The sequence below is a fragment of the Corylus avellana genome, chromosome 1, assembly GCF_965113065.1.
Source record: "Corylus avellana chromosome 1, dhCorAvel1.hap1.2, whole genome shotgun sequence".
NCBI lineage: Eukaryota > Viridiplantae > Streptophyta > Magnoliopsida > Fagales > Betulaceae > Corylus > Corylus avellana.
Window position 1 is genome coordinate 47,127,759 of NC_142490.1, and position 18,581 is coordinate 47,146,339.

Here is an 18,581-nt window from a genome sequence, read left to right on the forward strand (position 1 = left end):
AAAAAAATCGCTCAAAGAGCTAGGAGTATCAGGCAAATAGGCTAGTTTGCTAAGCAAAAGAGGCTGATGGGAGGGGAGCGAGGAGGCAGAAGAGGGAGAGGGGAGGAGGACCGGAGGGGGTTCTCCCCCTCTGACGGCTGTTAGAGATGAAACCCTAACAGAGAAGGGAGGGGGCTAGACTTTTCTTTTATTCAATGTGTATATTTTTTGATGTTTTGTTCCTTCCTAGTATGTTGGGTTGTAGTTTTTCTGATGGGTAATATAGTTTTCAAGTTTTTTTTTTTTTTTTTTTTTTTTTTTGGACGGAAACTTCAGTTTGCCCTCCTGAACTTCTAGTCAATTTGACAAAAGATCTCTAAACTTTCAAATCTCTCACTTTAGACCATTGAACTTTGATTTGCTCACTTTTGACCATTTTGTTAGTTTTCAACATTAAACTCAAACGGCTTGACTTTTTATACTCATTATACCCTCAATCAGCCAGTTGAAATTATGAAATTGTCTACAACTACAGCACCTACCTCCAGCCCAAAACGACGCCGTTTTGGACTAGACAAAATTATATATATATAAAAAAAGAAAGGGTGGCCCCAGGCCAGTATGGGGGTGGACGAACCACCCCCATGGCTAAGGGGGTGGTCCAGCCATCTTCAAAAGGCCAAAAACATAAAGAAAGGGGGGATTGAGTGTTTTGGGGGTGGTCGGACTACCCCCAAAGGGTTGGGGGAGGTTTTGGCCACCCCATACGGCCGATATGGAGGTGGGTGAACCACCCCTAGACCCTTGGAGGTGGTTCGGCCACCCCCAAAACACCCAATCTCTTTTTTTTTTTTTTGGCCTTTTGGAGGTGGCCGAACCACCCCTAGGCCCTTAGGGTGGTCCGGTCACCCCAAAAAAACCCGATCCCTTTTTTTTTTGGCCTTTTGAGGGTGGGAAGACCACCCCAAGGGCCTGAGGGTGGTTCGACCACCCCGAGACCGGCTATGGGGGTGGTTGGAGCCATCGTGATTTTTTTTTTTTTTTTAATATTTAGCTTTTTTAAAAATAATAATAATAATTTTAATGCCTAAATTGACGTCGTTTTGGGCTGAGTTCGTATTGTAATTTTGTGGCATAAAACGGTGTAGTTTAGGGGTGAGGGTATAATGGGTATAAAAAGTCAAACTGTTCGACTTTAACGTTGAAAACTAATAGAGGGGTCCAAAGTGAGAGATTTGAAAGTTGATGAGGGTTTTGTCAAATTAGCTGGAAGTTCAGGGGGCAAACTGAAGTTTTTTTTTTTTTTTAGGTGGGGGATAAATGCAAAATTAGTCTTGTAATTGACATAAATTACAAATCATTTTTTGTGATATAACAAATAATTTATAGGTCTATGTGGTTGGCATAAATTATAAATCACTCTATGTGGTATAAAAAATAGGTTAATTGTACAATAAATCCCTGAGTCAACTCTCCAAATTTTAAAAAAATCCTTCAGTTTTTTTTTTTTTCCAAAAATTTACTCATTGGGTCAATCGAAATGACAATAAAATCTCAACCATAAAATTTTTTTAATAGCCATTAGCCTCAACTAAAACGCATGGTTTCACCTCATAAAATATTAATTTAATTTAAAAATCAAATCAAAAATAAAATAAAAGAAAGGAAGAAAGAGGAGGAAAGCTCTTCCGATGAGTGGAGAAGATAGAGAGAGAGAGAGGAGAAGATAAATGAAAGTAGATCTTTTTCTATTTCTGATAATCCAACTTTAAACCTCTCAAGAAACAAGCTTTCCGGCCAAATTCTTGCCATGGTTGCGTCTTTACCTAACCTCCTTTATTTGGACTCATCGGAAAACCAACTCTCCGGTAAAATCCCATCGGAAATTGGCAATTTGAGGCTTACTTCACTCAACTTGTCCTCCAATCAACTATCTGGGAAAATCCCATATCAGTTTGCGTCTTTAGAAAATAAGGGTTCTCTACTTTTGCATTTCCTTCTATTTCCATTTTTCTTTTGTTTTGAAAGTCTGAGTTTTCAATGTTTTTGAGATTTTTACTTTGGAGGCCTTGCAAATTGGGATTTGTTTCATGAAGTGGGTCGTCTAATATTTTGTTTATTGGTATTTTTGGTCATTTTTAGGGACTCTGTACTAGCTTTTTGTTTATAGTAGGATTTCAGTATTGTTGGGAGGTTCACTTTGAAAGCTTTGGGAATGGGGTCTATTTCATGGACTAGGGGTTCGTTTGGCAAAAGCCATGGCCCAAACATTGTTCAGTGTCTAGGCCATTGACCGATTTTAGACTCAACATTTGGCCAATTTTTTCCAATTTTGCCCCTCCCCAACCCCCTCAACACGCGTCCGAAAGCCTCTCAAAACCCAGATTTTCTCCCCCCACCCCCTGCGCTAGCAGAATTTCTCTCCCCCTCCCCCCCCCCCCCCCCTCAGCCCCACGTATCAGCCCTCTCCCCAACCCCCCTACCACCACATATCAGCCCTCGCCATGTAAAGCGGGAAAACTGTCGAGGCGGGGGACGCGGAATTGGAGCCAGCGGCGGAGGCAGTGGCATCTCTCTCCAGTCTCTGCAATTCGGCGCAGTCGGTGGGGATCTATAGCTCCTTGAGGACGATATCGGCTTCGGTCTCGCCCAGCACCTTGATAGATAAGAGGAAGCCCTTGAGGCCGAGGGCGCAGAAGTGGCGGGAGTCAAAGGGGTCGCGGCGGAAGCAGGAGAGGAACTCGGGCGCGGCGTCATATTGGAAGACGCAGCGGGCGGAGGAGGCGCTGTAGAGGGAGAGAGTGGAGGGACTATTGATGGCTACGAGGAGACAGGAGTCGGGCCGGGCCTGGACCCAACAGAGGTCCTGGATGCCGGGTTTCGATGCAGAGTTGGTCTCAAACCAGAGAAGCGGGGATCAGGCGCAGAAATCGAGGATGCAGATGCGTCCCTGGCAGTCGGCAGCGGCGAGGAGGAGATGGGACGATGAGGGCTCCATGGAGAGGAGGTCACGGCGGAGGGGGAGAGGAGTCCAGCGAACAGAGGTGACGAATGGCGAGAGGGAATTGGAGTTGGAGGGGCTGGGAGAGGGGAGGGGGATAGTGGAAATGAGCTGGAGAGAGCGGGAGTCAACGACGGATATGGAGCTGCCGGCGGCGAAGGCCAGGAGGCTCGAGGGGCTCAGGTCCGCCGATCCAAAGTTGTTGCGGCTCGGCGGCCCCGGGAGCGTGCAGTCCCACGAGTCTAGGCCTACTGCTCCGGCTGCTACCAGTGCTCCTCTTAGGCTCGACATTGCTGCTTTTTCTGTCACTGTCGCAATTCCGACTGTACAGAGATCTCTCTGACGGTTGGGAGAGGTTTTTATTTTATTTTATTTGGTCTGACTTTTCCCTCCGGGGGAACTTCCGGTATGATCGCTGGGTTGTGTGTTCAATGGTTGGTTTTTTACTTTGGAAAATGCACTCGCTCAGACACAAGAGCGCTCGCTTTTACGAGTCATGCGTTGAGATTTTTTCGAAGGAACAATTGAAGGGTAATACGATAAATGCACGTCAGGGAAAGGAGCCACAATTTTGACTGAATAGTGTCTAGGCTGCGTGGGGCTTTTGCCAAACACCACCTAGGTTGCCTGAAGTTCACTGAAAACATGAATCTTTTAGGCTTTTGGATATATTGTTGATGTGGGTCTTTGGTTATTTTGTGGGGATTGTGTTTGGATTCTTCGAAAATGAATTTAGTTTTGTGACTTGGGTCCCCAAAATTTTGGTGAAAATGGGATGGACGAACTCCAAAATTAGACGACCCATGAATTTGTTACAGGTAATTTTGTTGCATTTTCTTCTATTTCACCATCTGGGTCTTGTCCCTTTCCTCTGAACCAAGCATGTTCGCCTAGTGGATTTCTCGCTTCGTGCAGAAGCCATTTGCCCATTTGCATTTTGGGACTTGGGAAAGGTTGCTTTGTTTTCCTCTGTTCAAGACAACTCCTATGAACATTTTTTTGTGGATGATGGAATTACATTGAAAAAATCATAGCATTTGGGAAACCAACCTTGAAGAATATCAACAGGAATAGCTCAACTGCCTTGAGTAGAATACCTAGATAATTACTAATATTTAATTTGCGAGAGGGAGAGAGAGCGTGGTGGCAAAATAAACCACAAAGCAGGTGAAAAAAGAAAAAGAAAAAGAACAGATGAATGAACAATAGACCAAAGATCTTCCAGAGAAAAAGATCTACTTTCATTGACTTCTCCTCTCTCTCTATCTTCTCCAATCATCGGAAGAGCTTTCCTCCTCTTTCCTTCCTTTTTTTTTTTTTTTTTTTTTTTTTTAAAAAAAAAAAATTAAATTAATAAAAAATTAATATTTTAATGAGGTTGAAATGATACGTTTTGGCTGGGACTCACGGTTGATTTTATTGTCATTTTGATTGACCAAAAGAGTAATTTTTTTATTTTTATTTTTATTTTTTTAAAAAAAAAACTTAAGAATTTTTAAATTTTGGAGGGTTGACTTAGGGACTTATTATACAATTACCCTAAAAAATAATTTATAGGTACTCAGGGTATGTCAAAATAACAATTTATTTCTTAAAATCAATTTTTCGTTAAGTAAATTAACAGTATCATTTATTTTGACATAATATGTTCTATCCTCAAAATTTTACTATGTGTGTAACCCTTCATCATCTTCATCTTTCTCGCCACAATTTGGAAGCATTTTGCGAGAATTTGACGGTCGCATTTTGTGAAGTAGTTGATGAATATGAAGATGGGGAGGGTTACGCAAGAGGTAAAATTTTGGAAATATAAAAGATCAGGTTAATTTAATGTATCCGTATGATGTCGAGTGAGAGCTGATGTGTAGTCTTACCTAGCGTTGTAAAATGATGTGAAAAATTATAATTGTCATTTTTGAAAGTCAGAAATTAATAATAACACATGTCGCATTTTTATTGAATATGATGTGGTAAAGTGATAGATTTTGTTAAGTTACTAAGCGGAAATTGATTTTAGTAAGTAAACTGATATTTTGGCATACTTTGAGATCCTATAAATTATTTTTTATACCACATGGAGTTATTTATAATTTAGGTCAACTACAATGACCAATTTTGTATTTATTTATTTTATTATTATTATTATTATTATTATTATTATTATTTACCTCGGTTTTAATTCATTTCACAAGTAGTACTTCAGTTATGGGTAAATACTAATTTAGTATTTCCATCATCATTTTGTCAGTCAAACTAACGGATTGCCATGCAATGGGAGTGGTTTTCGGCCACTTTGAGGCCTGCTTGGGGGTGGTTGAACCACTCCTAAGGCCCTTAGAGGTGGCCGAGCCACTCAACCACCCCCTAGAGGCCACGTTAACCACCCAGACCGGCCGCAAGGGTGGCTGAAACCACCACCATTACAATTTGTTAGTTTGGTTGACGAAATAGTGACGGAGGTACTAAATTAGTATTTATCCAAAAATTTGTACCGTATGTGATATAAATTAAAACCTAAGGGAAACAATAAAAACATGAAAACCTAGAAAAAAAAAAATTATAATTTAAAGTGCCACGCTAAACATTAAATTCTTTATATTTTTTTATTCTTTTTAATTCTTTATTTATTCTTGATAGGCGAAAGAGGAGGAAAAACGAACATATAAGTTCAAAAGAATATATAGCTTTCACTTTTTGGCTTTTGATATTTGTAGAGTTTGTTAAATTTGAAATGAAGTAGAAGTTCAATGTCTCTTTTTGTGAGTTTTTTCAAATTTTTAGAAAAAAATGGAAGTTTGAAGAACTCACTAAAAATGCTAGATGCATTTTTTGGCCTGGTATAGGCCATGGACCTCCCCCCAATTTATAAGAAAAAAAAAATTATAAGGTAATTTTTTTTTTTTTTTACCAACGGGCTCATCCCACCTAAATTTTTTGGCCTTGACCTTGCCCATATTAATTTTTGCCTCCATCCCTGTCCACAAGGTTGATTTAGCTATCTCCAAAAGCTTCATCTCAAGTCATTTTTCAAGTGGTCTGTCATTTTTAAGCCATCTTTGCCTCGGAGATAGTCGTACTAACTTCCCAATGGCCATCACATTGATAACAACCCAGTTACGTGTATAAATCACGCTCACCGCGGGAATCAGCAGAGCATTATCCGCTTGAATGCTCGGTGGCCCGTGGCCATCTACCTTATAAACGTGATCAGGGGCCGTTACTTCCAACTACCACACCAAATTCTAAACCCCATTTAAAATATTTACTCGGGAAAAAAAATACTATGAATTATAATTTTATCTTATAATTATCTCAATATAACTAAAATGATTATTTTTAACATAAACTAATTCAGAAGATTAGTGAAAACTGTGGCAACCCGATTAGAGCATTCACAATGGAGGAGCCAAATTTTTATGCAAAATAGCTCATCAAAATTTACTTTTATCTAGTTTAGCTAATTAATTTTTAAATGCATCTACATCCAATTAGCTATATTTATATCTATTTAATTAAAATAATATTTTATTTTTAATTTTTTATTAATTTTAATTCAAAAACCATTTCCATGAAGAAAAAAAACACAAAAAACAACCAATCACCCCTTGAAAAGTGGAAAAAATTTGGAAAAGATAAGAAACAGATAAGATAAATAGTAAAAATTAAAATGACTCTCTTGAAAAGTGTTGTTATATTTAGCTTTTTTTTTTTTTTTCTCTTCAAATCAAATATCTATTTTGTATTTTTTTTTTTTGGCTACTCCAATATAAAGGGTATTTTACAAATTTAAAAAGTCATTTTAAATAAAATCAACGTTTGGCTCTTTATTTCGAATGGTCTAATAACTTTTGCAGTCATTTAAAAAAAAAAAAAAAAAAAAATCCATATTAAAAAATTTACGAAACAAAAAGATAATGACCCTCTGAAACGGTACAAATATAACCCCCCAGCTTCTTGGCCAAATTCCACGCTCTAGCTTTTGTTCCTTCTTCACTCTGTTACTCTCCTAGTCGGAGCTTCAACTTCGCGCTACGACGCCTTTTGGAACCAACCAACCAACCAAATGGCTCTGAAATCGTTCATCGAGGTCCACCCGGACTCTCACTTCCCCATCCAGAACCTCCCGTACGGTGTGTTCAGGCCCGTACCGGGTTCGGCTGCTCGACCGGGCGTGGCGATCGGGGACTACGTGCTGGACCTCTCGGAAATCGCCTCAGCGGGGCTCTTCGACGGTCCGATCCTGAAGAACTCCGATTGCTTCTCTCAGGTTCGTGTTGATTCTTATTTAACCGTGTATTAGTGCCTGATTCATGCAGGTAGCTCTTGCTAAACGCTGTCGTTTCTGCTGTTATTTGATTGTAATTTTGAGAATCATCTGAATTTCCGTGCAACTTATGGTACGTGAAAGTCGGTCCTACTCTGTTTTTCAAGAAAACCGGAGCGATAGAAAAGAAAGGCGATAGTAATAGAAATGAACATCGAATACTTTTTTGCGTAGAATTTGAATAAATTGATCAAATCAACTGGTCCAAATGCTTTGGAACTATTTAATTCAGGTTGTGTTCCTCATTCAGGTTCCACTCTGTTTAGTTGTTGAGAAACTGGATGAAAAGAAGAGAAGTATTGATCAAAATAAGCATCTAATACTTTTTGTGGTACCAAATTCGAATAAAATGAACAAATCAACTGGTCTAAGTGCATTAGAACGGTTTACTTTACGTTGAGTTTCGATATTGGCCAGGAATCATAAGAACTTCATTACATTTTGTTTCTTGAAAGCAACCAAAGAGCATTATGATTTAATTATTATGCGGATCTTCTTCTATTACTGCCGTGATTGCGATAGCTTGCTGATGAATACGCGTGTCTTCACAATTCGATTTGGCGGAGAATATATGCTTATTATCTCATGCTCTGTTGATAATTTAACTTGGGAGTTTGGGCAGAGAATTGTTAGCTAATTGTTTGAAAATTTTCGATGGTTTTATTGCCAGCTTAATTTAAACAAGTTCGTGGCTATGGGACGATCTGCTTGGAAAGAAGCTCGTGCTACGCTTCAAAGACTATTGTCATGTATGCTAACTATCAGTTTAATTGGTGTTTTAATTCAGTTTCCATTTCTGCCTAGCAATGCCGAGGAAAAAAGAAATGCTGAATTTACTTAAAGAATTGCAATTATTTGGTCCTTCAAAAAGACTGAGTAATTAATTCATTTTGTGTTATGGCAAAAAGCTCATGCTGAGTTATGTTCAAAGAAAATAATGAAAACTTGATTCTCTTCTGGTGCAGCTACTGAACCAGCTTTGCGTGATAATGCAGCTTTAAGGCAGAAATCACTCGTGCCTATGGTAATACACATGTATAGTCCCAGCTGATGATCTGTAATCTGCCTAAAGGTGTTTGCCTTTCTAATGTTGATTATTTTTGTCTAAATTGTTAGAACAAGGTAGAAATGCTTGTTCCTGTTGCAGTAGGGGATTACACAGACTTCTTTTCGTCCATGCACCACGCAAAGAATTGTGGGACCATATTTCGTGGACCAGAGAACCCAATTCCAGCAAACTGGTATTCTGGCTTTGGTATTTATGACTGACGCCCCCCTTCCTTTTCTAAGCTGAGAAAGTGTGATTTGATTTTCAGGTTCCACATTCCCATCGCTTACCATGGACGAGCATCATCTATTGTTATTTCTGGAACAGACATCATTCGACCAAGGTTTGAGAATATTAATCAAAATTAATTTTAGTCTTTGCTTTTGCTAGCCGGAAACATAGATTGAGCAACAAATGTCACTAATCATAATTATAAAGAAAGGAACAAACACGCAGAATGACAAAAATGGCTGGTTATGGAATATATTACAACATGGACATTGCACTTATACAACCATTTTATAGATTCCTATGAAGTAATATATTGATGTATATGTGTGTGCGCAGGGCTATGAGTCTGTGAGACACAGAGTATGTATGCATGTGATAGGTGGATTTATTCTGTTTGGTTTTATATGCAGTATCTGTTGCATGCATAACATCTCATGCTTATTGAGGCGAAGTAATATTTCCACTTTGGTGTGAGGTGGAACTTGAGCCTCAAGTGCACCTTATTAATTTATTTGTAATTCAATGGGTCTTGGATTAACTTATCCTTCCTTGAATTTATGCACTAATGACCAAGACTGGGATGGAACTATATCCATTTCTAATTCAAATGATGAATCTGGTTCCTTAATATACTGATTTAAGTTGGGCAAATTTTAGAGGGACAGTGTTCCCACACTCCATAAGTGTGTGAACTTTTATCTCATGCAGTTTTAAATTTTGATTCTTCCAGAGGTCAAGGTCACCCGACTGGCAAGACTCCATATTTTGGACCTTCAGTGAAGCTAGACTTTGAGCTCGAAATGGTTAGTCTTTTATAGATACTCACCTGATCATATTGTTTTCTTATAATCAAATGGACATTGAACTACAATTTTGGAATATAGAACTCAGTTAGTTCCCATTTTCATTAAATTCTAGCTAATCTTCTTTCTTTTCAGTTGTGGTTATGCTAGTTTTTCTTTAGCTAACTGTTTCCTTGTAGCTCAGCATTATGACTCTTTCCACTTGTTATCCTATATGTGTCTTGTGTTTCTTGCAGGCTGCTATTGTTGGTCCTGGCAACGAATTAGGAAAACCTGTGGATGTTAATGAGGCAGCAGATCATATATTTGGACTTGTGTTGATGAACGACTGGAGTGGTACTAATACTCTTTCGTGCATCACTTAGTGATTTTGTTTGTATAATATTTGATGCTGTATTGATAAGAAGTTGGTTTTGACAGCTAGAGATATTCAGGCGTGGGAATATGTGCCTCTCGGTCCTTTTCTTGGGAAGAGTTTTGGTGAGAAAATTTAATTTTTACTTCTCCTTTCAAATTCCATTTGGCAAAGTTGAAGTTCAGGATACAAGCACTATGTCTACTCATTGTCTCACTAATTATTGCACATGTACTTCGATTACAAGCGATTCTTTAGCCCAGAGAAAACTGAAGTTACTTTGTCTTATGTAATCTTTTTAGGTACTACTGTATCCCCTTGGATTGTAACACTAGATGCTCTTGAACCTTTTGCTTGTGATGCGCCCAAACAGGTAGCTTATCATCACAACCATTTACAACACGAATGTTTTTGAGTTCGTTATATTACTCCCTAATTTCTTGCACTGAATTTCTTCTGGCATGGCAAACATGCTTTATATGATGCTTGCTTTAAATTGCAGGAACCTCCTCCATTGCCATATCTGGCCGAAAAGATATCCAAGAACTATGACATTGCATTGGAGGTAGTATTTAGCTGCTTTTTGTATGTATATCATCTGATGGTTTTTCGATCTCTTGTAGATTATCTTCGCTTTTTATATTGTGGTATAGTGTTCCCTTACTTCCAGTGATCAATTTGCTGTAGTCTTTTTTGTATGTCTTATAGCAATGCGTTTTGCTTTAGAGTTAATATGGTCCAATTTTATTGTAATCTTAAGAGAATGATGAAACTGTCACTCTTGCTGCAAGGTTCAAATTAAACCTGCTGGACAAGACGAATCGCTTGTGGTCACAAGAAGTAACTTCAATCATTTGTAAGGAGTTCATTTAATTCGCTCCTTTTACTTAACAGAATGTTAACAACTTCCTAGAAACTAAACTTAACATACGTGTATATATCTTATTCGATATTTTTTTCATAAAATATAGTCATATGAATCGAAGGAAATAAGATTTCTGTTATCTTATTGTGCATTTGTGTATATTATGAGTTGGTGCGTATGTTCTCAAATTTCTTTTATTGCAGATATTGGACTTTGACCCAACAGCTTGCACACCACACCATTAACGGTTGCAACTTGAGGCCTGGTGATCTCCTTGGAACTGGGACCATCAGTGGACCAGTACGGTTTCATCTTTTTTTAATTTTAATTTTATTCTCATTTTGCTATTTCATAAGGTCATACTGCTGGAATTCTGCTGATTTTGTTATCAAATTATTGTTTTAGCTTAAGTTAGAAGTCTATGATTCCTGTATTCATCCACCACTTGTGTTTCCCACAGGAGCCAGAATCTTTTGGATGCTTGCTAGAGCTAACGTGGAATGGGCAAAAACCGCTATCCTTAAATAGGACAAGTCGAAAATTCCTAGAAGATGGAGATGAAGTGACTTTTACCGGTTGTTGCAAGGTTCTTAATCATACAAGTTCTATCATCTCTCAATTCCCCTAAGCATATTGTTGTCATTTTTTCACTATCATTCCCTTGTGAATTCATGCATGTATCTTCTTGACATCATTTTTCAAGAGATTTTCTCAATTTAACCATACATCATGTGAAATGAACTTAGATGTCAGACTTCAGCATCGTGCTTGATGTTTTAAACTATAAAACATGTAGAGCTAACTGCTTGGAACTGAACATCCTTGCAGGGAAACGGTTACAATGTTGGGTTCGGGACATGCTCCGGAAAGATTATTCCATCATACCCTTGAGGACAAATGTTGTTTTTCTGTGATGAAAGCAAAGCCTAGTAAGATCTCATCACCTCAACTCGAATTGGATTTGCTGGAACTGGACTAGAATTGATGCATTTCTTTTTTGTCTATGCTCCTGTAATGATGTACTTTGTGTGTGCTTAATGGAGAGTTAAACTGTTTGATGAACATGTCTAACGGCTCTCTCTCTCTCTTTTGATGCGGCATTATAAGCAAATGATAATTTCCTGTTCTAGTTTGGTATTGAAGTAGATCATTGGATTTTTTGAGTTCTCCTCCCAGTATAGTTCCGCCGCTGAGGAATTTTTTAATGTGATTTGGTGCAAGTCGGTAAGTCTCTGAGTCCATCTAATTTCCAGGAACAATTTGATGATGTTTTAGAGATTAGAACTAAGAAGTGCCCGTTTTGCTTCTTTTTTAGCTTTCCCTAGTTCTGCGTTGTGAGTGTATATTTCTTGATTCGGTGGGTATGGTAAAATGCAATACATGACCGTGATCACACTTTTTTCTCCATTTGATGATGGGGCAGTCTTTGAAATATTTTTTTTAAAACAAGAGTTGCTTGGCCACACAGTGAAATAAAAACTGGTCAGGGGTAATTGTTAGGATGGCCACACACTCAATAGGTGGTTCAATCACTTTCAAACTGATCAGTCGATCTATCCTGAACCAAAACTAGTCATAACCAAAGACTGAAAGACAATTCGGCCTCCTTCAAATTGCCTTTTGAGGTGGCCCAACCCATCTGTCGCCCGAGATTTTTCTCTTTTACTCAGCATTGATGCCACGAGAAAAAAAAAGTGTATTGCACTCACCGGATCGGATCAAGATCCCTAGCAATAGCTGGGGAATTGCTTATTAGGTTTTTTGTCAATTTGGACCGTCTAATTTTATCCAACAATTTAAAATTCGCCACATGTCCTACTCAAAATAAAATAATAAAATATTATTTAAATTTTAAAAAATAAATGTAAACTAAAAAAATAAAAAAATAATTTAAAACCATCCCATTTTTCCCATAGGGAGGTGGCCAGCCACTCCAGCTCAGCTAGTTGGGGGTGGCTCAACGACCTCCTGGGAACCATGAGGGTCTTTGGGGGTGGCTTCGGCCCCAGGGGATGGTTCAGGTTCGGCCACCTCCTAGGGTCAAACTCAAAAAAATTTGATTTGGGTTGCCCAACTGGCCCTTTGGGCTACCCCATGGTTGAGTTGGGTGGCCAGCTATCCTACATTTGTAAATTATTTTTTATTTTTAAATTATTTTAATGACGAGTTGTAGACAGTTATATAAAATTAGACGACAAAAAATCTGATGAACAATTTTTTTTTTTTTTTTATTCAAATGCGAAAAAATGTTACAAGCAATTTTCCGATTATTGCTGAGAATCAGATCCCACCGGATCCGAATACCACAAAATCCATTGAACACATGGAAGTACGTGCACAACCCATTTCAGATTTCAAATGGCATCATGTTCAAACACGAAGGAAGCCCACTCATAAAAAAAAAAAAGCAGAGCCGTGGGTCCCGTGTCAAAACGGCTCGTATTAGGCGCCAAGACCATTCAAGAAGCGTCCTACAGACTACAGTAGTAGGAGGAAACCATTTGAATATTTAGGTATTGAATTAGAATTGTCGGCCACACCCTTCACTCACTCACTCACTCACTCGCTGTCCCTTTCTGGCAAATCACTCGGCCATGAAAAACTCTCGCAAAGCCAGCTTTTTCTCTTCCTCTTCCACCACTGTCACATACACTTTCCATAATGACCACTCTACCCCTCCAACCCATCCCAATTCCACCGGAATTCCCATCCAGACCTCCTCGGAAACAGCCCAAATCCCCATCACCGTCCATCTCCCCCAACAAACCGATCCCAACGCCGCCACCAAAATCCAATCCGCCTACCGGGCGCACATGGTCCGCACCCTGTACAAAAAAATCTCAGCCGTCAACTCCGAGGCCGACCAACTACAACGCCTAATCCAACGGCAGGAAACGGTGGATGCCGTTCGAAGCAACGACCGCGAGAAGCTGAGGATGAACGAGGCCCTGATGGGTTTGCTGCTGAGGCTGGACTCGGTGCCCGGGGTCGATCCAACGGTTAGGGAGGCGAGGAGGAAGGTCAGCCGCCGGATCGTGGCGTTGCAGGAGATACTGGACGGGATTTCGGATGCCAAGTTGGGTGATGATTATTGTTATCCTTATCATACACCGTGGGGTTATGGATATTATGATGGGTTTATGAGGAATTGGGACGACGTCGTTGCGGAGATGGAGGAGGGGGTCTGTAGGGAACGAGGGGGTGACGAGTTGGAGAGGTTTTGTGCTCAGCATTTGGGGTTTCGGTGCTTGCAGAGGTTTCTGCGTGAGCCCTGATCTTGTGCGGTATGGGTACAGCTTACCTTATGTATGTGTCCAATTTGTCTTCTCGCTTCTGGATGATCTTGGATGACCCAAATTATCAAATACTATAAACCGTTGTTAAAAGAACCTTAAAAGCCGTACAATCTAAGACTATCCTTCGACATAATAATAAGAATAATGTAAATTAATTTTAATTTCTGAATATTTTAATATCATCTGATAATTTATATTAATAATCGATTATGTTTTTCACCCATCCCATTAATGAAAATGGGTGGTAATTATAATTACACATCTTACAAATAAAAATATTTGATTCAATATAAAGTATTTTGAATTTGTTTGTTTTGTGCTTTGCGTTTTTGTTTTGAAATGAAAAAAATGTTATCAAACAAACCAATTCTCTCTCTAAAAGGGCCATTAAAACTAAATAATAGTACGAAAAGGAAATTGGAAACATCACAGAAAACTTTCTACAGAATGCATGGTATCATATATATATATATATATAGGATGCTTATTTATATGTCTAAAGCCAGAGAGTTGTGGGAAACTCATCTAATTAAGCCGGCGCCGCACAGCTGCATTTGCACCGCGACAGGCATTTCTTGCAATCGGAGAGCTTTGGGCTTCCGCCGTAACAATCACACCTCTTCACACACACAGACCTTGGGCGACCGCCCCACAAGCATCCCGCCATGCAGCGTATTGCCGGCACGCATGACGGACAACCGAACTTCAACTGATCAACGATGCAGACTCTGCACTCGCCGCCGTTTGCTTGGCAAGCCTGCGCCGGCGAAATCGCCGGCCATATCATCAGCAGCATCATTGACACCAGAGCCAACTTCGCCTGCTGCTGCTGCTGCTGCTGCTTCCACCCCATCATCTCTTCTCTTCAAACGAAATATTTTCTTTTGCGGTGCTTTTCATAGCTTCTTATAATTTATAGAGCTGATCATAATCTGATCAACTGGGAATTCTTGCAACCATAGATGATGATCCAACGGTCATTGAATGGGAGAGATGGGTTGCTTGCTCTAGGCCTTCGTGAATCGTGACCATTGAATTACCAATTACCTCAATAACTGCCATTAAATGGTCTGCCATTCATGTCTTGGTTTGCTCAACAGCTTATCTCATCGTTAACCTCTCCCTCTAGAGTCTACAACATGATCGACTTCCTCAGCCACCACCGCCTTGCCTATTATTCCGAAATAGTTTTCCTTTAAATTAAGGTATGGACTTTCAGGGACGGACGAGGTTTCAATTTGGGGAGGGATTAAGGGCCAAAATATTTTTGGGGAGAGACCAATTGACAAAAAAAAAACACTAATTTTTTTTTTTTTTACCTTAATTTTTTTTTTCTTGTCATTTGGGGGGAATTGGGCCACTCCTGATCCCCTTGGGTCCGTCATTGGGGACTTTCTTCATTATTTGTAGCATGTGAAAATTCAACGCCTTTAAAATAACACTAACAAATTTGAAGAAAAATAGTACGTAAGAATTTGGTAACCTTTGGAGATTGTTGCTTAAGTACTTGAATTGAGTAATCCAAAATTCAAACTTTAGCGTTTTGTTGAATTTGCAATCTTAGAATCAATCTTAGAACCCTCACAATATATTGGAGAGTGCCTGCTTCTCATGTTCATATTGTGATTGGTGGAGAATCACATGCTTATTTATTGATAGAGTAAGACACTTATCCAATTTATTTAACATTGCTTCATTCCATCGAATGAGACAACATTTGGTGAAATGAAATAACATTTCACCTTTAGTAGTTAACTGTATATTAATTACCCAAAAGTTTTATTTAATAAAAATTCTCTTAATATAATATAATATATAATATATGTGACATGTAAGCCACCTTAAATCTCCTTGTAGGAGATGAGTTCTAACTTCTAACATAGTAAGGTTAGAAACAATGTTGATATGATATTTTCAATCAAGCATTTGATCAATCCTTACTAAAAAAAATAAAAAAAAAATCAAGGGTTAGTTAGGACCACTACTTTAATATTGTGGGATAATTGTAAGATAAAAATATAGCATATAGAATTATTTTAGAGAAAATTTTATTAAAAAACATGCACTTTTCATATATTATTAAAATAATAATGTGATTCTCACATGTTAAGAGATATATGACATTTTTTCTCACGACAATGACTAATACATGAACAAGTGTACACTATAGGCTATGTTTGCCAAGAGGCTGGCCAGACCAAGACCTCAATCCCAAAAAAAAAAAAAAAAAAAAAAAAAAAAAAAAAAATTCTCATACATTCACCTCAAAATTAACCCCAACATTCATACTTTTTATATCATATCAATAATTTTTTTATTATTATTTAAATAAAAAAATCACTACAAAACAAATTTTTTTGCATTTTTTCATATAGAATATATTTTCTTTTTCACTTTTTCCAACAAAACATTTTCACTAAAACAAAAAAAAAACACATATTCCTAGTCAAAAAAAAAAAAAAAAAAAGCACTACAGTGCAGGCCCGGTCCAGCCTCTTGGCAAACATAGCCTAGGGTCTGCTTGCCAATAGACCGGGCTTGTACTGTAGCAGGAACTACAGTGCCAGTCAAAAATGGGGTCCACTGCCTGCCTGAAACACAAGCCTGCAACACTCTTCTCCAAATATTATTAGCACGGTCCTTCCCTTTAACCCAACCACCACATAACTCCACTCATTTTCAACGACAAAAAAAATAAAAAAAACTAAAACTTCTTCTTCCTCTCGCATAGCTGAAACTTCTCACAGATTTTTGAAACCACTCCCACGCATTTTCATTCTCTCAAACTCCTTCTTCTTCTATACGCAGACCCAAACCGGAATAACCATCTTTCCTTTCCCAAAATCCTTCATCTTCCTTTGTACGCAGACCCAGACCCAAGATCATTTAACAAACACACCCTATACAAACTTCGGACAATTTAATAACAAATAGAATCCAAATCCTTAATACCTAACCCATTTATTGAACCGTCATTGTTCATCTTAGAAGTCAACTACCATTGAAAAGCGTATCAACTACCATGGCAGAACATGATTCTCACTCATTTAATTCTTTTTTTTTTTTTTTTTTTTTCTAAGCTCACTCATCTAATTCAAGTTCGATGTGGAGTATACTATGGACAAAAAACTTCAGAAGAATCATGTTTATGTTATATTTATATATACAGAATCAATCAGGATAACAAGCTCATAGTCAACTAATCAACTCGCACGAACATAAAACCAACACGAGTTAAAAACTGTGAAAACTTATTCCTCTTGTTTCTCTTCTTTCGAGTCCGATTAATTACACACTTCACATCATTTAAAAATTTTAAATATATTATTTACGTTGTAATGCTATTTAATTTTTTTAAGGGTTAAATACTAAATTAGTCCCTAGGGTTTCACAACTTTATTTTTTCTCTCCTGGGGTTTCATTTTTATCACAGGAGGTCCCTGTGGTTTTGATAAGTGACCAAATTAGTCCATCCGTTAGTTGACCGTTAGTTGACCGTTAAACTGACATGTGGACCAATCAGACGTCGACACGTGGCACATATATTAATTTTTTTTAATTTTTTTTTAATTAAAAAAAATGTTTTTTTTTTAAAAAAAAAAATTAAAAAAAAAAAAAAAAATCGGAAAAAACTGGGGGTGGCCGAGCCACCCCCAGTTTCTTCCGATTTTTCTTTTTTTTTTTTTTAGTATATTTTTTTAATTTTTTTTTAAAAAAAAAACATTTTTTTTAATTAAAAAAACATTTTTTTTAATTAAAAAAAAATTAATATATGTGCCACGTGTCGACGTCTGATTGGTCCACGTGTCAGTCCGTACAGTCAACTAACGGTCAACTAACGGATGGATTAATTTGGTCACTTATCAAAACCACAGGGACCTCCTGTGATAAAAATGAAACCCCAGGGGGGAAAAAATAAAGTTATGAAACCCTAGGGACTAATTTAGTATTTAACCCTTTTTTTAAAATAATATAATATTATATAAATAGTTAAATGCTGTAAAATTTAATTTAAACTATAATAATAAAATAGAGAGAATTTTGTTCCGTCTATCATCTGCTACTTCGTCATTTAGCTGAGTTAGTTGTTAACTTAAATAAATAATTAAATCACTAATGCCAACCTCCGATGTGACGAATATTTGATAAGAACATGTACCACGAGGCAACATTATATATATAAAGAAAATAATATTTATTTCCACACCAACCAAGTGTCACTGCTCCCTAGCTACTATCCAAAACTTGCACCTAACATTTGTGGTGGCCAATGTTGCCAAACAACCTATTAAAGATGAGAAAGATGAAGAAATTCCCCTTCCTAAATATTTGACTGCAAGCAATTTCATTGAGGATTAATTTCCAAAATCATGATGGACATGGCTTATTGGAACCGTAATTTCTCACCATTTGCTAAACTTAACGTACGAAAAGGTCATTTTCTTCAAACAAATAATACATTTAAAATGAATTTGGGGTTTTAAATCCCTCGAAGAGTTCATTTTTCTGTGCTGGTATTTCTGACAGAATTAGGCATACTTTGTTGGATGATTTGGGAATGACTAAAGGTAATTTCCGTGTGAGATATCTTGGGGTTCCTCTCATTTCTTCTAGGCTTTCTGCAGTAGATTGTGGGGCCTTGCTCAATAGAATCACTGGTCGGATTGATTCCTAGTTGT

At 37.9% G+C, this 18,581-nt stretch overlaps 3 protein-coding genes across 3 annotated transcripts; 2 read left to right on the forward strand and 1 right to left on the reverse strand.

The window, feature by feature from the left end:
- The first annotated feature begins 6,929 nt into the window (after window positions 1-6,929).
- Window positions 6,930-11,773, forward strand: LOC132170441 (fumarylacetoacetase). Its single transcript, XM_059581432.2, has 14 exons — window positions 6,930-7,247; window positions 7,975-8,053; window positions 8,270-8,328; window positions 8,421-8,545; window positions 8,621-8,695; window positions 9,314-9,386; window positions 9,623-9,722; window positions 9,807-9,866; window positions 10,044-10,114; window positions 10,244-10,306; window positions 10,533-10,597; window positions 10,810-10,906; window positions 11,067-11,192; window positions 11,435-11,773. The coding sequence occupies exons 1-14, from the start codon at window positions 7,044-7,046 to the stop codon at window positions 11,495-11,497; spliced, it is 1,260 nt and encodes a 419-aa protein (XP_059437415.2). The 5' UTR covers window positions 6,930-7,043; the 3' UTR covers window positions 11,498-11,773.
- Window positions 11,774-12,951: 1,178 nt separating this feature from the next.
- Window positions 12,952-14,058, forward strand: BAG5 (BCL-2-associated athanogene 5). The gene has a single exon (XM_059583210.2). It carries the CDS (start codon window positions 13,201-13,203, stop codon window positions 13,879-13,881), a length of 681 nt encoding a protein of 226 aa, XP_059439193.2. The 5' UTR covers window positions 12,952-13,200; the 3' UTR covers window positions 13,882-14,058.
- Window positions 14,059-14,281: 223 nt separating this feature from the next.
- Window positions 14,282-14,956, reverse strand: LOC132170163 (uncharacterized). Its single transcript, XM_059581056.2, has one exon. The coding sequence runs from the start codon at window positions 14,756-14,758 to the stop codon at window positions 14,432-14,434; it is 327 nt and encodes a 108-aa protein (XP_059437039.2). The 5' UTR covers window positions 14,759-14,956; the 3' UTR covers window positions 14,282-14,431.
- Window positions 14,957-18,581: the final 3,625 nt, after the last annotated feature.

Excerpts from the sequence above, each read along its gene's own strand:
- LOC132170441 (XM_059581432.2), top strand. The coding sequence starts at position 7,044 with ATGGCTCTGAAATCGTTCATCGAGGTCCACCCGGACTCTCACTTCCCC. Across the intron at positions 9,387-9,622 it reads TAGACTTTGAGCTCGAAATG|GCTGCTATTGTTGGTCCTGG; the intron begins GTTAGTCTTTTA and ends TGTTTCTTGCAG. Across the intron at positions 9,867-10,043 it reads TTTTCTTGGGAAGAGTTTTG|GTACTACTGTATCCCCTTGG; the intron begins GTGAGAAAATTT and ends TAATCTTTTTAG.
- BAG5 (XM_059583210.2), top strand. The coding sequence starts at position 13,201 with ATGAAAAACTCTCGCAAAGCCAGCTTTTTCTCTTCCTCTTCCACCACT.
- LOC132170163 (XM_059581056.2), bottom strand. The coding sequence starts at position 14,758 with ATGATGGGGTGGAAGCAGCAGCAGCAGCAGCAGCAGGCGAAGTTGGCT.